The sequence below is a fragment of the Lichenostomus cassidix genome, unplaced genomic scaffold, assembly GCF_008360975.1.
Source record: "Lichenostomus cassidix isolate B80296 unplaced genomic scaffold, HeHo_3.0 HiC_scaffold_46, whole genome shotgun sequence".
In the NCBI taxonomy this organism is placed as follows: domain Eukaryota; kingdom Metazoa; phylum Chordata; class Aves; order Passeriformes; family Meliphagidae; genus Lichenostomus; species Lichenostomus cassidix.
Genome location: NW_028147597.1, coordinates 3,419,779 through 3,438,164, shown reverse-complemented (window position 1 = coordinate 3,438,164; position 18,386 = coordinate 3,419,779). Strand labels below are relative to the sequence as shown.

At 54.2% G+C, this 18,386-nt stretch overlaps 2 protein-coding genes across 2 annotated transcripts in view; both read left to right on the top strand.

Moving 5' to 3' along the window:
• The window catches only part of LOC146421984 (olfactory receptor 14A16-like), a 468,355-nt gene that overhangs the window by 135,889 nt on the left and 314,080 nt on the right, over positions 1-18,386 (top strand). The gene's annotated exons all lie outside the window — the stretch shown is intronic.
• On the top strand, positions 7,019-8,019 carry LOC146421995 (olfactory receptor 14A16-like). Its single transcript, XM_085046893.1, has one exon. It carries the CDS (start codon positions 7,019-7,021, stop codon positions 7,949-7,951), a length of 933 nt encoding a protein of 310 aa, XP_084903019.1. The 3' UTR covers positions 7,952-8,019.

Sequence of the window (18,386 nt, the reverse complement as noted above, 5' to 3'; positions counted from 1 at the left end):
TGAGAACATCATCCTGACTGCAGGGTCCTGAGAACATCATCCATGATATGTGAAGCCTGAGAACATAATATTGGAGCCAGCCACAGGTGTGGCTAAGCTGATGGACTTTGGCTGGGGCTGTTCCTCAAGGCCATAATCTACCTGACAATCAGCTGGTTGTCAGGTGAGCCCAGCCCCAGGGCCTGGCTGGGCACCAGAGGTTCCCCTTTGCTGGGATTTTGATGGTTTCATTCTTCAGCCACTGCCAAGTTGCTGTTTGGCACAGGGGGCCCTGTGGGGGTGGATTTTGTGGAACTGGAGGTGGCTCCTGGTCCTGATGACAACCTGTGCCACCTCCTGGCCCTGGGCTGGGGCTGGGGCTGGGGCTGGGGCAGGGGCAGGGGCAGGGGCAGGGGCAGGGGCAGGGGCAGGGGGAACCAACCCAGCAAAACCAAACCTTCTTAGGGGGAGCAGAGGTGGCACTTCAGAACCCGTGTGCTGGCTGGTTTGCTTTGCAGGCTGTGGGGTGTGGGGCTGCTTCTGAGTGGTGCAGATCTGAAGTTCTCCTTGTGGGAGTGCACAGAGCCCTGCTGTGAGCTGAGAGAAGCTGCCCAGTGCTGAGAGGTCTGGAGAGAAGCAGGCTGTCAGAAGTGGCTTTGGTTTGTGTGTGTCCCTTCCAGAGGCACAGAGTTCCAAGCTGCAGCTTCAAGTGAATAAATCAAAGCCACTAAATGAACCTTGAGGGTTTCTCTAAGTGGCCACTTCCATCCTTCCTTAGCTACAGCTCTGAGGAAACAGAGCACAGCCACTCTTCCAGCACTATTCCACAGCACTTTGTCAGCTTGAGAGTGTGGAATTCTTGCGCTTGGTTTCCTCATTCCAGCTGCCTTTAGCAGGCTTTGTTTTTGTCCTCAGCTGATCTTGGCCTCTCTGGCCCTGAGCAGGATAAATGGAGTTCAATGGTAGGGACTGCTCAGGGGATGGCCCCTGCTGGGAGCAGTGGTGCTCAGGGCCCCAAGGTGGACATCTGGTCACTTGGGATGGTAGCAGTAGAGATGGTGGAAGGAGAACCTCCTTACTTTAGGGAACTCAGGAACTCCTTTTCAACTCCATTGAAAAGGAGTTATATCATATTTAGCTAGGAATCTTGTAGTCCTTTAATTTCATAGGGAGCTGTGCCATGGTGAGTTAAGGGATTTATGGTTTTGTGACTTTGCTATATCAGATATTTTCAGTCTAGATCTGTGTTTAGTTTAACAAGATAAATACCCTGAGAAAATTAGGGAGTAACTTTTAAGGCGTAGACACTCCAGAATGCTTGACTAATGCATTGCACCTGGTGAGGTGTAATTTCAAAAGCCTATATACACTAGAGAGATTAATCAGTAGAGGATTGTTAAGCTAAGAGATTGAATTTATTAGAGAATTGTTAAAGTAGAGAAGGTCTAAGTTATCCTTTAACTAGAAATAGCTGAGTTCTCATAACAATAATTAAAGCTGTAAGGTTTAAAAATCTGGGACTCAGCAGAATTGGACCACACAGGCACTGAAGGAGGGCAAGCTGCAAGAGTTGACCTACAGGACTTTGTTACTTTATTTTCTGATAAAGTAACAAAAGCCCCCTCCCCAAAATTACCAGAAAAGGGCTGTACATGACAGCCTTGTTCCACGGAAGAACAGCAAAGGGAACCTGGATACTTACCTTGTGGCAGGACAGGTTGCGTGGACTCAGGAGTGGAGGTGGGGGAGGGGGGCATGGGAAAGTCTTGAGTGTTGCAATGTAGATAAACCCTGGGAAGTGCTTGTTTCATTGGACATGATTTTTGGCAAACAAATTTCCAGGTCCCTGATTTTGGCCAAGGTCATTTTTGTAATGTTCTACTCAGCGAGCCTTTAGCTGCTGAGTTCTAACGTTCTTTGTTTCACCATGGCAAGAGGCAAATTTTTGAGGGTTACTTTCCAACATGTTGTCTGTCGTTCCTAATTCCTGCTTGGATGAGAAAGACCAGTCATCACCATAAGAAGAAAAGCATGGAGCCCCAGTGTTTCGAAGGCAGATGGAAGGCAACCACCAGAGACCAAGGCAGCCAAATCTGTCTGCTCTGGTAGCTTTTGTCTGGGAGAAACCCTGGCCTATAGGGAATTTTGGAAGAGTACCAATTTCGGCCATGAGCACCTGGACAGAAGAAATGATTCTTCTCCATAAGAAGGAATGCATGGACCTCCAGTGTTTAAGGGGCAGATGAGAAGCAACCCTTGCCAAGGTCAGCTGGACCAAAAAGGTGGCCTTTGGGAGGCCAAGCCAGCCAGACCTGTTCCATGTTCCATGCTCCCTTTGACCCATGGGGCCCTGCAGTGTCACATTTACCCCTTGGTTCCATTCAGCCCTGTAGTGTCAGATTGCATCCTTGGTTCCACAAGGCCCCATTGCGTCACTGCGCCTTTTCTTCCATAGGGTCCTGTAGTGTCACAATGGCCCCTTGCTTCCGTGAGGCCTTGCAGTGTGAAAATGGTTTCCTTGGTTCCATGGAGCTGCACAATGACAAAATGGCCCCTTGGTTCCTTGAGGCCTCAGAGTGTCACAGTGGTCTCCATGATTCCATATAGTCCTGCAGTGTCACAATGGCCCCACAGATCTGTTGTGCTCCTCAGGATCACAGTGTCCTTTTGGCTGCATGAGGCGCAGCTGTGTCACACTGGCACCTTGCTTCCATGAGGCCTTGCAGTGCCACAGTGGTCTCCTTGGTACTACAGTATCACAATGAACCCTTGGTTCCATGGGGACTCACAGTGTCAGAATGGTCTCATTGCTTCCATGAGGTCCTGTAGTGTCACAATGGACTCTTTGGTTCCACAAGGTCCTGCTTGATTCAACAGAGCCTTGATGTGTCATAATGGTCTCCAGTATTCCATGAAGCCCCACAATGTCAGAATGGACCTTTTGTTCTATGAGTCCTCACGCTGTTAGATGAATCCTTAGTTCTATGGGGACTAGTAGTGTCAGAATGGTCCCTTTGGTTCAGTAGTGCCACACAGTACCACAATTGCCCCTTGGCCTGACAAGACCCCATAGTGTCACTATGGTTCCTTGCCTCCATGAGGCCTTGTAATGTCACAATGGATTCCTTGGATCCGTGGGGCTGCAAAGTGTCACAATGGCTCCTTGGTTCCATTGAGTCCCATAGGGTCACTATGGTCCTCTTGGTTCAACAAGGCCCTGAAGTGCTATAAGTGCTTGGTTCCGTGAGGTCTTGAAGTATAAAAATGGCCTCCGTGGTTTCATGAGGCCCTGTAGTGCCACAATGATCCTCTTGATTCTTCACTCCCTTGGTCCCTTGGAGCCCCACAGTGTCACTATTGTGGCCTTGGTTCCATGAGGCCCTTCAGTGCCACAATAGTCCTTTGGTTCCATGAGGCCTCAAAGTGTCTTAATGGTCTCCATGGTTCCATGAGGCCCCACTGGCTCATGATGGCTTCCTTGGTTCCATGCTGTCCTGTAATGTAACAGTGGTCTCCTTGGTTCCATGGTGTCAGAATGGACCCTTTGTCCCATGGAGCTCAAAAGTGTCACCACGGTCCCCTTGATTCCATGAGGCCCTGCCATACTGCAGTCGCCCCTTGGTTATATGAGGCCCTGCAGTGTCACAATTGGCACCTCGGTTCTATGAGGCCCAGCAGTATCAGAATGGCCCCTTTGTTCCATGGAGAACTGCAGTGTCACTATGGCTCCTTGGCTCCATGTGGCCCCACAGTGTCACCATGGACCTTTGGTTCCATGAGGCCTTGCTGTGTCACAATGGAATTTTAGTTCCATGAGCTTTCATACTGTCAGCCATGGTCTCCTTGGTTCTGCAGAGTCCCCATGGATTCCTTTTTCCATGAGGTTCCCTAGCATAACATGGTCACCTTGATTCCATGAGGCCCTGCTGTGTCACAATAGACCCATGGTTCCAGGAGGTTCCATAGTTTCACTGTGGTTGCCTTGGATCTGCAGTATAACAATGGACCTTTGGTTCCATGCAGCCCTGATGTGTTACAATGGCTTTTTGGTTCCATGCAGCCCCACAGTGTCACAATGGACCTTTGGTTCCATGGGTTTCCATACTGTTTACAATGGTTCCTTTGTTCCAATGAGGACTTGCTGTGTCAAAATAGACCCTTGGTTCCCTGAAGCTCTTCAGTGTCACAATGGCCTCTTGGTTCCATGAGGTTCCATAGAGTCACAGTGGTCTCCTTAGTGTCATGAGGTCCTGCTGTGTCACAGTGGACCCATGGTTCCATGATGCCCATCTCTGTCACAATGGACTTTTGGTTCCATGGGGTTCTGTATTGTCAGCAATGATCTCCTTGGTTCCATGGGCCCTCACAGTGTCAAAATGTTTCCTTGGTTCAGTGGGGTTCCGCTGTGTCACCATGGACTCCTTGGTTCAGTGGGGTTCCGCTGTGTCACCATGGACTCCTTGGTTCTGTGTGGCCCTGCTTTCACCAAATTGACAAAATATCAGAATAAGACTCTGTAACACTAGTTTGGTATTTAAGAGGCCATCATATATTCATCATATATTCATCATATATTCATCGTATAATTTATCATTTACTGAGGTCCAATGGGAGATAATTCCTAACCTTACAGGGACACCTGATTCCACAAGTGTATTGCTTATATACAGTTGCTACATGTGTATTACAATTTCACCATTACCATAAAACCCACCCAAATTTCCAGGTTTAGTCCTTATTTTTTCTGTCACTGCAACCTTCAACCAGATGTCCTCTTCTTCTCTTCCAACCGTCCTCGCTGGGAAATCAGCCCCTGCATGCCTTGTTTCCCTGCTGAAAGTTCACAGGCATAGCAAAAATTGAATTAACCCTTCTGGTATCAAGCCCAAGGCAGAGGCAGGCAGGACACAGAGCTGTCAGCAAAGGAAGGGCCAGCGAGGTGGGGCAGCCGGGGGATGACGACAGCCTGCAGGGACAGAGGCGCAGGGCATGGACAGCGTAGGACAGCCTGGGCTGGAGAGGGCAGAGGGATGTGCAGGAGCTGCAAGGCCCTGACAGAGCCAACCTGTGCACTTTGGCCATGGCTGCTGTCCCTGGCCCTGAGGCCATGAGGAGGACACAAGTGACCCTTGCAGCCCTGGGGCCTCATGGCCTCCTTGTCCCTGCCCAGCAGCCTGGCAGGGGCTGCCCCATGGTCCTGCCCTTGGCATTGCACATCCCCACATGCCAGTGCCCCGGGAAGAGCCCTGAGCACTGAGGGAGGGACAGGATCTGCCTTGCCAGGGGCTGGGGCTCAGGCCTTGGCCCTTTGCATTCCTGAAACACATCCAGGTTTGCTCAGCATCAGAGACACCTTTGCCTTCTTTGTCCTCACCTGTCATCACTGCCTCCAGTGTTCTGCTCTACCTGGAAACTGAGGACACTTTCTCACTCGTGTCCCTCAGAGGGAACCATTAAAAGTAAAAGAAACCTTTGAGTTTGAATCTGAGTTCTTGAGAAGTTTTTTGAAAACTCTCAGGGACTGATTCAACTATAAAAAACACCAAATCCCCAAGAGTCTCATTAAAGTCCTTGTGCTGTTGCTGTGCTGCTGAGCTGGGCTGGGTTCCTGGCACAGAGGATCTCTTGGCAACCAAGAAGAGCTTCAAAGAGGCAGCTCTGCTGATGAGCAGTTTCTCTCCCAGGCCAGCAGGGCTGAGGGTGCTGCCTGCAGGTACCTGAGAGGAGGGAAGCAGACAGAGGCTTAAAGCAACTGGAAGGACAATTCTGAGCTTATTCATGGAGAAATCTTCACAACTTCTGACACAGTAAGTCTCTGGCTGCAGGGATCTCCTAAAGCTGACACATGACAGCACTGATATGACTGTAAGGATGGCTCTGCTGGTGTTTCTGGTTTGGGGGAGGATGTGCTGCAGAGCGGGGCTGCCCTGGGCACCGTCAGAGGGACAGGGCAGGACAGCTCCTGCTGCCAGGGATGGCTGCAGGCTGGGAAGGTGGGGGTGCAGCCAGGGGTGCCCAGGGCTGTCCTGCAGAGCAGCTCCTGCAGCCCTAAGGGCTCTTTGCCAGGGCAGGGGATCTGCCAGCTGCCAGGGGCAGCTCACAGCCTGCCTGGGAGCTCCCCATGGACTGTGGGGAGAAGTTGGAGGTGGAAGGGGTGACTCCCATCAGGGCTGATTCCTCCTGCTGTGGAGATGGTGCTGCATGGCCAGGGCTGCTCTCAGCTTTCTCCCAAAGGAAAGGCAAAGGCGCTGTCAGGTTTGGATCTGTCACTGAGCCTCCTGCACTGTCCCACTGGGGATCAGCAGATCTGCCTCAGAAAGTGCCTCCTCACCGTCCTCTCCCTACAGACAGCACCAGCAGCACCTTGGCTTGCAGCATCTCTGTTTGTCTGCCCTGCCCTTCAGGAGCTGCTGCCAGGGAGACGCCCCTGGGCAGTGCCCTGTGCTGGGAGGGCTCTGCAGGGCAGAGCTGAGCCCCAGGACTGGGCTGGGCTGTGGGAGCACTGGCAGGGACAAGCCTTGGACACAGAGAAACAGCTCCCAATAGGCACAGCTCCAGGCAGCAGAGAGCCAGAGCCACTCTTGGTATCCCTCCCTGTCCAGCTGCACAGGGAAAGAGACAAGAGTTTAGAGAAAGACATTTTGAAACTGGAGCCTTCAAAACTCCGCTTTTTTTTTCAAGCACATTTGAAGTACAATCACCCAGAAATACAGGGAGGTGTAATGAGCAAAAGGCACCTGTGTGGGGACCTGCAGGTCTGACTGCATTGGGCACAGGGAGCTGTGTTTTCCCTCTGGGCTTGCCAGTGTTCAGGCTGAGAGCACTGCTGGAGATGAGGATTTCTGCCACTTCTAAGAAAGGGGCACTAACTCAGCAGTACAAATGAAAGCTCAAATATAAAAAAGTTAAGTGGAAGTTCCCCAAAGAAAAAGTATTATTTTGAGTGTATTTGTAAAATAATAGCATAGGATTGACTCAAGGACCTTTATCCAACTTGTCAATGTCTTCTTTCGACAGTGCATGATGCCCAAAGTGAAGAATGTCCAACAGCAGCTCCATCAGCCACTTCCTCCTCCTGCCATTCGCAGACACACGGCAGCTGCAGCTCCTGCACTTCTGCCTCTTCCTGGGCATCTCCCTGGCTGCCCTCCTGGCCAACAGCCTCATCATCAGCGCCGTAGCCTGGAACCACCGCCTGCACACCCCCGTGTTCTTCTTCCTGCTCAACCTGGCTCTCACTGACCTGGGCTTAATCTGCACCACTGTCCCCAAAGCCATGCACAATTCCCTCTGGGACACCAGGGACATCTCCTACTCAGGATGTGCTGCACAGGTCTTTTTCTTTCTGTTTTTCATTTCAGCAGAGTATTTCCTCCTCACCATCATGAGCTATGACCGCTATGTGTCCATCTGCAAACCCCTGCACTATGGGACCCTCCTGGGCAGCAGAGCTTGTGCCCACATGGCAGCAGCTGCCTGGGCCAGTGCCTTTCTCTATGCTCTGCTGCACACAGCCAATACATTTTCCCTGCCGATGTGCCATGGCAATGCCCTGGGCCAGTTCTTCTGTGAAATCCCACACATCCTCAAGCTCTCCTGCTCCAAATCCAACTACCTCAGGGAACTTGGACTCATTGTGCTAAGTGCCTGTTTGGTATTTGGTTGTTTTGTGTTCATAGTTTTCTCCTATGTGCAGATCTTCAGGGCTGTGCTGAGGATCCCCTCTGCACAGGGACGGCACAAAGCCTTTTCCACATGCCTCCCTCACCTGGCTGTGGTCTCCTTGTTTGTCAGCACTGGCTTTTTTGCCAACCTGAAGCCTCTCTCCATCTCCTCCCCATCCCTGGATCTGGCACTGTCAGTTCTGTACTCAGTGGTGCCTCCAGTTCTGAACCCTCTCATCTACAGCCTGAGGAACCAGGAGCTTAAGGCTGCAGTGTGGAGACTGATGACTGGACAATTTCAGAAATAGTGAAGTTGTTGCCAATTTCTGGAAATCACTTGTTATATATGTCATCCTTGATTGTTCTTGTTGGTTTGCTTGTGGGGTTTTTTTTTCCTTTGCATTATATTTTTTAAATTGACCAAAAATAAAGGTCATTGTTTGTGCCATTTGTTATTTTGCTTCTCTCCATCTTCTCTTAGACCCACAGGCTGAGCCAATGAGGAGCTGTGCTCATGGTGGCTTTAAACAAACTAAAGCATCTCCCAGCCAAGATTTCACCAGAGATCCCCCTTTGTTCCCTTCTGTGGAGCTGCAGCAGCAATGTCTGTGTGCAGAGCTGGGGCAGATCAGGGGTGGCACAGCAGCTGTGCCAAGGAGCAGCAGCACTTGGTGTTGCCAGTGCTGCTCCCATGCCACTGCCCCGCTGCCCTGCTGCCCCTCGTGTTGCTGTAGGGCCTGAGTGCTCTCGGGGTCGCTGCCAGTGCTGGGGGTGGCAGTGCCGGGGCTGCAGCAGGGACAGGCCATGGGCACTGCTGGGGCACAGCTGACGCCTCAGGGCAGGGCCTGGGGGCTCGAGGCTCCTTGCCCAGGGTCTCTCCTGAATCGCCCCAATCGAGTTCAGAGACACTTCAGAGACCAAGTCATCCAAGTGCACCGGATGTGTAGGAATTGTTTCCACCAAACACACATACCTCAGTACCCCAAAGACACAGTGTTATAGGTAAAATCATGAATATTAATTACATTCTTCAGGATAGGAGTGGTTATACAAATCATTTCTCGGAAGTCATTAATACATTAGTATGTGCACCACGCATGCTCTGTATATCCTGGTGGTCTTTGGAGACCCCCAAAGCCCCCTCCAAGGTGAAGGTCCTTCATGGGATGATTCAGCAGTTTCTGTGCTGGTTTCAAATGCATGCTTAGCCGATAAGCCATCAGGCCAGAGCTGTTACCTACAATTTGAATTTGAATTAAGAGTTCAGCCTTCAGCCCTAGAAGCCACCGACAGGCGCCTGTGCTGGTGGAAGGGGGGCAAAAGCTCAGAGAATCTTTCTCACTCCAGAACACGCCCAGGCCAATGCTGAGCAGAGAAAACCCCCGTGAGCAGCTGCAGGGTGGCCGTGGGCAGGCTGGGGGCAAACAGCATGGCTGGGGCTCTGCAAGGTCCCTGGGGGAGCCAGGAAGGAGCAGCAGAGCAGGGGCTGATCCATCCCCACTGCGCTGGACAGCCCAGGGCAGCGTCCCAGAGCGTCCTCATGGAGCTGCCAACAACATCCCCCCTTGGCAGCTCTGGCCTCTCCCCCAGCTCCCAGAGCTGCTTGATCCTTCCAGGCAGAGACACGGCAGCACTGGCTCAGGAGCCCTGTTTGCATTGCACACAGCAGGCGTGAGCACCCCATGGGGTTGGTGTGGGGAGATGAACCTGAGTGAGCACAAACACCATCAGCCCTGGGGGCCAGCAAGGGCTGGGGATGGGAGGGAAACCACTCAGCTTTGTTGTGACCTCTGAAGTCAGCCAGAAAGTTTGTTCCCATGAGCTGTGAGTTTCCTGTCCCATTGCAGACGTTGTTGCTCAGAGCCAGGGCTGCCTGGCAGCCACCCCCAAACAGCCCTGAGCATTTCCTTTGCTTCACCTTTGCTTTCTTTCCTCTTTCCTCATCCACATTTCTTCCTCTTGCCCATCCCTGTCCCCTGCCCTGCAAACAGCCCATCCCTGTTTGCCCTTTCCTCTCTGGCCCCACTCCCCATTTCAGTTCCTGACTTGGCACCATGGGAACATCCCTTGGTGAGCAGGATCATCCTACAAGTGCTTCATGAATTGTCTGCAGGGTCCTGCAGTGCCTTGTGCTGTTCCCTTGCCAGAGGCAGCACAGGCCAGGGGGCACATCTGGACTGCTGTGTGTGGCTGTGAGGCTCCCTGTTGTGGGGCAGTGAGGAGGAGCTGGAGAGGCTCTGCAGGACTGACAGGATGGGCTTTGGGGCCTGTGGGGAGAAGCTGAGGGCCATGGGCTGCTGGACCTTCTGAAGAGGAGGCCCAGGGCTCATCCTGCAACTGCTTCAAGGGTGCTTTCAGAGAATCACAGAATCAACCAGGCTGGAAAAGACCTTTATGATCATCAAGTCCAACCTGTGACCTAACAGCACCTTGTCTGCCCTGAGCCTCCTATTCTCCGGGATAAACAACCCCAGCTCCAAACTCAGCCACTCCTCACAGCACTTGTGTTCCAGACCCTTCCCCAGCCTTGTTGCCCTTCTCTGGACATGCTCCAGCCCCTCAATGTCCTTCCTAAACTGGGGGCCCAGAACTGGACACAGCACTCGAGGTGAGGCCTCACCAGTGCCGAGTACAGGGGAAGAATCACTGCCCTGCTCCTGCTGGCCACACCATTCCTGATCCAGGCCAGCTGCCATTGGCCTCCTTGGCCACCTGGGCACACTGCTGGCTCATGTCCAGCCTGCTGTCCATCAGTGCCCCCAGGTCCCTTTCTGCCTGGCCACTGTCCAGCCACTCTGTCCCCAGCCTGTACCACTGCAGGGATTGTTGTGGCCAAAGTGCAGGACCTGGCACTTGGTCTTGTTAAAGCTCACATTGCTGGATTTGGCCCCTGGATCCAGCCTGTCCAGGTCCCTCTGCAGAGCCCTCCTACCCTCCAGCAGATCCACACTCACACCCAGCTGAGTTGGTTTCACCACAGTTCCATGAGGCCCTAGAGTTTCACAATGGTTTCCATGATTCCATGAGTCTCCATAGCATTCTGATGGCTCCTTGGTTCCCCAAGGCCCTGCAGTATCACAATGCCTCCTTGGTTCCATGAGGTCTCACAGTGCAGCAATGATCTCCTTGGTTCCACAGTGCCCAAATGGCCTCTTGGTTCCACTGGGCACCATGGTGTCAAAATTGTATTCTTCATTCCACGAGTCCATACAATGTAACAACCACCCCTGTGTTATGAGGTGCTGCAGTGTCACAGTGCTCTCTGTGCCTCCACATGGCTCCACTTAGTAACACTTGGCCCTTGGTTCCACGGGGCCCTGCAGTCTCACAATGGCCCCATCATTGAACAAGGCCACACAGTGTCACAATGGTCTTCCTTATTCCTTTTAGCCCACAGTGTCACAGTGGCTTCCTGTTTCCATGAGTCCCCAGAGTGCCACAATGGCTTCTGGGACCCCTGGTTGCACTGGATCCTGCAGTGTCACAATGGCCCTTTGGTTCAGCAAGGCCCCACAGTGTCACAGTGGCCTTCGTGGTTCCACGAGGACCCAAAATGTCACAATGGCCCCTTGGCTCTATGATGCCATGCATTACACAGTGTCACTTTGGTCCTCTTAGTTCCACAAGGCCCCACAGTGTCACAACGGCCTCTTGCTTCCCTGGGGCATTGCAATGTCACAATTATCACAGAATCACAGAATCATCCAGGTTGCAAAAGACCTTTGAGATCATCAAGTCCAACATTTGAACCAACACCACCTTGTCAGCCAAACCATGGCACTGAGTGCTACATCCAGTCTTAAACACCTCCAGGGATGGTGACTCCACCACCTCCCTGGGCAGCCCAATCCAATGCCCAATCACTCTTTCTGTGTAGAACCTCTTCCTAATGTCCAGCCTAAATCTCCCCTGGCACAGTTTAAGGCTGTCCCCTCTTGTCCTCTCACTGTTTGCCCAGGAGAAGACACTGATCCCCATCTGGGTGGGTGCAAAACTTTCTGGAGGGTAGGAGGGCTCTGCAGAGGGACCTGGACAGGCTGGATCCAGAGACCAAATCCAACAATGTGAGATTTAACAAGACCAAGGGCCAGGTCCTGCACTTTGGCCACAACAACCCCTGCAGTGCTACAGGCTGGGGACAGAGTGGCTGGACAGTGGCCAGGCAGAAAGGGACCTGGGGGCACTGATGGACAGCAGGCTGGACATGAGCCAGCAGTGTGCCCAGGTGGCCAAGGAGGCCAATGGCAGCTGGCCTGGATCAGGAATGGTGTGGCCAGCAGGAGCAGGGCAGTGATTCTTCCCCTGTACTCGGCACTGGTGAGGCCTCACCTCGAGTGCTGTGTCCAGTTCTGGGCAACCAGTTTAGGAAGGACATTGAGGGGCTGGAGCGTGTCCAGCCCAGGACAACAAGGCTGGGGAAGGGTCTGGAACACAAGTGCTGTGAGGAGTGGCTGAGTTTGGAACTGGGGTTGTTTATCCTGGAGAAGTGGAGGCTCAGGGGAGACCTCATCACTCTCTACAACTCCCTGACAGGAGGCTGCAGCCAAGTGGGCTTTGGGCTCTGTTCCCAGGGAACAGGGGACTGGATGAAAGGAAATGTCTCAACCTGTGCTACAGGAAGTTTAGGCTGGACATTAGGAAGACGTTCTTCACAGAAAGGGTCATTGGGCATTGGAAGGGGCTGCCCAAGGAGGTGGTGGAGTCACTGTCCCTGGAGCTGTTTAGGGAAAGACAGCATGTGGCACTTATAGCCACAATCTGGTGACAAGGTGGTGTTAGGTCATAGGCTGGACTTGATGGTCTCAAAGGTCTTTTCCAACATGGTTAATCCTGTGGTTCTGTGATTGTGTCCCTGGGGCACCAGGAGCTCCCTGAGCTGAGCATCTCCTGAGCATTCCAGAGCCAGAGTCGCTGTCCCTGACCTCCAGTGCCTCCAGTTCCTGCTGCAGGGCCAGACAGGGCTGGGCTGCTCTGCTGGGCTGCAGATGGGACATGGATTTCAGTACTGGGAGATGGAGAGAAGGAGCAGATTCCAGCAAGGCTGTGCCTGGGACAGGTTGGGTGCCACAGGAGCTTTAGCAGGGTGTGGGAAGAAGGCAGGAATTGGGAATCCCACAGGAATTGGCCATTCCTCAGCCAAACACAGCTTTTTGTCTGAAGCATCAACAAGGGAGGACAGAGGGACATGAGGAAAGCTTTGGGAGCTCCCAGGGTCAGAGGGAGGTGGGGAAATGGGGCAGTGGGTAAAGTCTGCAAGGGAAGCAGCACAGGCCTAGGCCAGGGGAGGAGAGCTGCAGTGGGGTGACCAAAGGCCTTGGTGGGGCTGGGACCACCCCCTGCCAGCAGCAATGACATTTGTGTCCCCTGGCTGTGGCTGCTGTCCCTGCCACTGAGGCCCATGAGAAGACACCAGTTCCTTGCAGCCCCAGGGCTTGTGGCCTCCTCCCCCAGCCCACAGAGCTTTGCAGGGCTCCTGCTGCTCTCCTGCCCTCACCATCCCACACCCCACATCCCACTGCTCCGGGAGAGCCACGAGCATCCTGTGAGGCCACCGATCCCCATTGCCAGGGCATGGGGTCAGGCCTTGGCTGTCCTGCTTGGCCAAGCCCAGGCAGGGCTTTCACAGCCACATTGCAGAGTCCATTTCCCACCTGGAGCCGCTGGTGCCTCTGAGTTCTGCTTCCCCAGCCCCAGGGATGCTCTCCTTGGCTGCTCATTGCCCCCATGGTCTCTTGGCAGGGATGGGCTCAGTGGGGGCTGCTGACATCCTCAGCAACTTGGAGGTTGCTGCTGAATTTTCTTTCTCCAGAGGCTTGTTCAGCCTTCAGCTCTTCAGTTCAGGAATTCAGTGCCAAAGACTCATTAACATTTCAAAACATCCTAACAAGACAAGGCCCTGGCAATCATTTATGTCTTCAGTTGTTTTGTGGTTAATTATACAGGTTTCAGAAGTCTATTGGCAGTGAATATACTATATTTAAAACAATTCAGAGAGAAGTGTTTTGCCCTGCTCAGTTTTCTTTTCCTGTTTATAGATAGATATTAGCAATCTCCAATTGATATTGATCCACCGCATCTCCTAATGCAATGGGAATGGACATGAAGTCAAGACAATTATGGCTGACAATTTGAAATCAGACTTTGTCCCTTACCCCCTCCCCACCATTTCCCTCATACTGAGACTCAGAGCAGCCTTGTGCAAATCTCAGCTTCCTCCACTCCAGGCTGCACCTGCAGCTTTCAGCTCCTTGGCACAAACTCCCAGCTGCTTTCCTTGGAGAAGGAGCTGCCTGAGACACAGAGGGATGTTCATTTATTGGCAGCAAACTGAACCAAAGGAAGGCACAGCTCCATTTGAGAAAAAAAATTTGCTATATATTAAATGCACTTTCCACAGCAGACAGTCTCAGACCAAAGGAAAACATGTTCTGTGCCCAGCACAGATCCCAAGATGCCTCCAAACCCTCCCTGCCCCAATTCTGTCCAGATTTGCTCTTTGCCCACATGAGTCACACACTGAAGTCATGAGCTCCCTGCATGGCCAGAGGGAGGAAAAGAGAGAAAGTGGATGAAGAGCTCTCTTGTGCAGAGCTACAGCTGCACTAATCCCATTATTCTGGGGTCACAGGAACTTGATCCAACACCCTCTGCAGCATCTGTTCCCTGGAGGTCCTGGTTCTGGGCTTGGGGTTCTGTGCTTGTTCTCAACAGGGGCTCCTGGCTGTGAACTCTGAATCCCAACAATGGCTCAGGGTCCTTGCTTTGGGCACGAGGTCCTCCAGCACCCACCAGAGCCTGGGGGATGTGGATCCTCTTACTTGGCTCACCTGGAGCTGCTCGTGGCCATCCCACAGTGGGCACAGGGCACCCCAGGATGCCCAGATGGGGTCACTGTGTCCCCTGGGGGGCACATGGCCCAGGGACAGAGCCAGGGAAGCAGCAGGAAACCAGAGCCCAGGGCAGGATGTGACTCACATGGGCACTGGGACATGAAGAGGATACCAGCACAGACCAGGGGTCTTGGGGTGCCTCAGGTGTCCTGGCACAGCAGGAGATGGGAGAAACCCCCAAGCCTTGTGCCCTGCCCAGTCCCACAGGAATTTCCTCAGGGGCTGCATGGCTGTAGGGCTGAGCCTGGCAGTGCTGGACATGCTGCCCATTGCCAAGGAGGAGCGACAGAGGCCTGGACAGATCTGCAGCCACAGCAGGTGAGCTGGGGGCTGGGGGGACAGTGTGGTACCCATGGGACAGCCTGGCATTGCTGGGGACAGCCTGGCAGCCACTGGACAGCCTGGTACCCATGAGGACAGAGTGGCATCCTTGGGGAGAGCCTGACACCTGTCAGGACAGCCTGGAACCCATAGGGACAGCCTGGCATCACTAGGGACAGCCTGGCATCACTGGGGCCTGTCTGACACCCACTGGACAGCCTGGCACCCAAGGGGACAGCCGTGCATCCATCAGGACAGTCTGGCAGTATGGGGACATTGTGACAGCTATGGGCCAGCCTTGCATCTATCAGGACAGCCTGACACCCATGAGGACTGTGTGACATCCTTGGGGACAGCCTGGCGTCCATCAGGACAGTCTGGCAGCCACTGGGACAGCCTGGCACCCCTGAGGACAGCGTGGCATCCACTGGGACAGCCTGAAACCCATGGGGACATTCTGACATCCCTGGACAGAGCTCGTCATCCCTGGGGACTGTCTGACATCCCTGGTGACACCCTGCCAGCCACCTCTGCCTCCTGTCCCAGGCAGCTCCAAGGTGCTGGCGGTGGCTGTGGCAGGGATCCCACAGCGTGGGGACATGGGTGACAGTGGTGTCACCCCAGCGGTGTCCCCACAGAAGCATCAGCACTTGTGCGACTTCCCCGACATTGCCACCATCAGCAGCCCAGAGGAGAACCAGCTCCTCACCCTCCCCAGGGTGGACAGCCAAGTGCTGGTGAGCTGAGGGAGTTTGGGGACCCCGGGGGACTCGAGGGGACATGGGGCTGTCCCCACGCCTGGCACAGGACAGGGAGTTCCCCACGCTGCAGGAGGCTCGTTCCTTCGCGACTCTCCTCCACGGCCACTCCCGGCTGAGAGAGGATGCCCAGTGCTCCTTCTGCAGGGAGGTGACCTCTCCCTTGCTCCTGGGGGACATGGCAAACCAGTGCCACGGGGCCATCAGGGGGTGCCAGGACCCCTGAGCAGCCCCGAGCCGGAGGTGACAGGGGAAGGGAGGTGACAGAATCACCCCGGGAGGGGCAGGTCCCCATCCCACCCCCTGGGCACCGCGGGACCTGCGGGGCTTGGGGACACCGTGGTGAGGGGTGGCTAAAGGGGGTGACCGTTGAGTCCCTGAGGGTGACCAGGGCCATCCCTGACCTTGGCAGCACCAAGTTCGCTGTGACCAAGCTGGAGGTGGCCGGAGGTGCCCAGGGGTTGTCCCTGCTGTGCCACAGCCCCCAGGGCTTGGACAGTTCCCCGCTGAGTGTCTGTGTTCAGGTGAGACCCCCATGGCACCCCCGGGGGTTTGGGGTAGCTCGGACTTCACAGAGCCCTGTCACCGGGAGGAAAACACAGCCCTGGGGCACCCGCGGGGACAGTGCCATGGGGACAGTGCCATGGGGACAGTGCCATGGGGACAGGCACAGCCCTGGGGCTGCTGTGGGCACCCACGGGGCAGGAGGGGTTTAAGGGCTCCCGGGGGGTCCCTGCCCTGCTGAGCCCTGCGGTCACTCCACAGTTACACTCCAGCCAGGATTCCAAGCAGTGCCAGATCTGCCAGGACAAGGACAGACACTTGTGGCTGTCAGGGTGGCATGGAGGTTCTGCAGCCTGTGGGAGCTGCTGGGCACCTCTGGGCACTGGGGGCTGCAGACAGAGGGGGCCAAATATGCCTGGAGGCCACCTGTCCATCCTGCCCCAAAGGTGACACTGGGGGACATTCCAGAGAGGGGCTGTGAGGTCACAGACCAGCTGTGATGTCCCAGAGAGGCTGTGCAATGTCCCAGAGGGGGCTGTGTCATAGCAGCACCACTGTGGCTGTGTCATAGAGCCACAGAGCAGCTGTGATGTCAGAAAGCGAGGATATGACATCACAAAATGGGTCGTGTGAGGTCACAGAGAGGGCCATGACATCACAGAGTGTGCTATCTGAGGTTGTCGAGCATCTACAACACCATAGAGGTGACTGTGACATCCCAGGGAAGACTGTGACATTGAGGTGGCTGTGTGGCATCACAGGGTGGCTTTATGACATCACAGAGCCACCGTGTGTGACATCACAGGGGGCTGTGTAGTGTCACTGGGGAGGTCACTCCACCCCAACCCCCTCTCACAGTCCCTCCCCAGAGAAGTCCCCCATGCTGCCCTGCACAGTGGGGTCCCCTGTCCCCCTGGGTCCCTTTTCCCCTCAGTGCTGCAGCCTTTCCCAGAGGATGTTCCGCAAACAAACCCCCAGAGCCAAACACAGGGACAAGGGGGCAGTGTGACCAGGAAGGACATCAAGGACGTGGATTCTCCAGGTCACTGTGGCCTGCTTTGTGTTCCCCAGGGCAGGAAAGATGTCTGGCAGCTGCAGCAGGGTCAGTGAAGAGCCTCCAAGATGTGCCTGGAGCCCTTTGGCTGTGAGGAGAGGCTGAGGGAGCTGGGCTTGTCCAGCCAGAGAAGGGAAGGCTGAGGGGCTCCTCATCCCAGCCTGGCAGTGCCAGCGAGGAGGTGATGGAGAACACAGAGCCAGGCTCTTCACCAGGGTGCTGGTGGGAGACAAAAGACAGTGGGTGGAAGGTGAAAGAGGTTCAGCGAAGACAGGACAGGAAGAAATCAAATGAGTCAGGCTGGTTTCAGCATTTCCTCACCATCAAAAGCAGCCTGACTTCCCTTCTCCGTCCACCACTGACAACATTGCAACTACAGCATTGTTCGAGCTCTTTTATCCCTACTCCAGGGAGAGCATTCTGATAAATAACCCTAACTATGTTTATACCCATAGAAGAACCACGTTTTTCTAAAATTAGTTTTGTACAGAAGTCCCCTGTGAATGGTGGTGTGGTCACATATTGCTGGGACATATCACACGGCTGAGGGAAGAGCTGTGATGGTTGTTAAATTGTATCCTGTTTAATTTTATTGTGGGCAAAAAAGTTTTCTTTGCCTCCAAGTTTCACCAGTTCCTGATCCCCAAAGGACACAAACCTGATCACTTGCGGTTCCCACTCCAGTGGTTCCACTTGCACCTCCCTCCATTCCCAGAGCAGAGCTCCCTTGTCCCACAAAGTCCCTGGCAAAGGAGGGATGAAGCAAACAGGACAGGCTGTGGGGATCAGGGCCAGGGCACGGCCAGGGATTTGGTGTGGTTGTGACCCCAGGGCAGGACGCTGCCCTTGGCCTTGCTGAACCTCATCCAATTGTCCTGGGCCCATGGCTGCAGCCTGTCCAGATCCCTCTGCAGAGCTTCCTGCCCTCCAGCACAGCCACACTGCCACCCAGCTTGGGGTCACCTGGCAACTGACTGAGGGTGCCCTCGGTGCCTCATCCAGATCAGCAATAAAGAGATTTAACTGAAGTGGCCCCAATCCTGAGCCCTGGGGACATCCCTGGGTGTGACTCCATTGCCCAGCACTCCTTGGGCTGGACTTCTGTCTTCTATGGAGCTCTGCATACCCTTGCTACTGTTTGCTGACAATAAATGAACATCCCTCTGTGTCTCAGGCAGCTCCTTCTCCAAGGAAAGCAGCTGGGAGTTTGTGCCAA

What these genes read in the sequence shown, in the direction of transcription:
- LOC146421995 (XM_085046893.1), top strand. Translation starts at nt 7,019, where the DNA reads ATGTCCAACAGCAGCTCCATCAGCCACTTCCTCCTCCTGCCATTCGCA.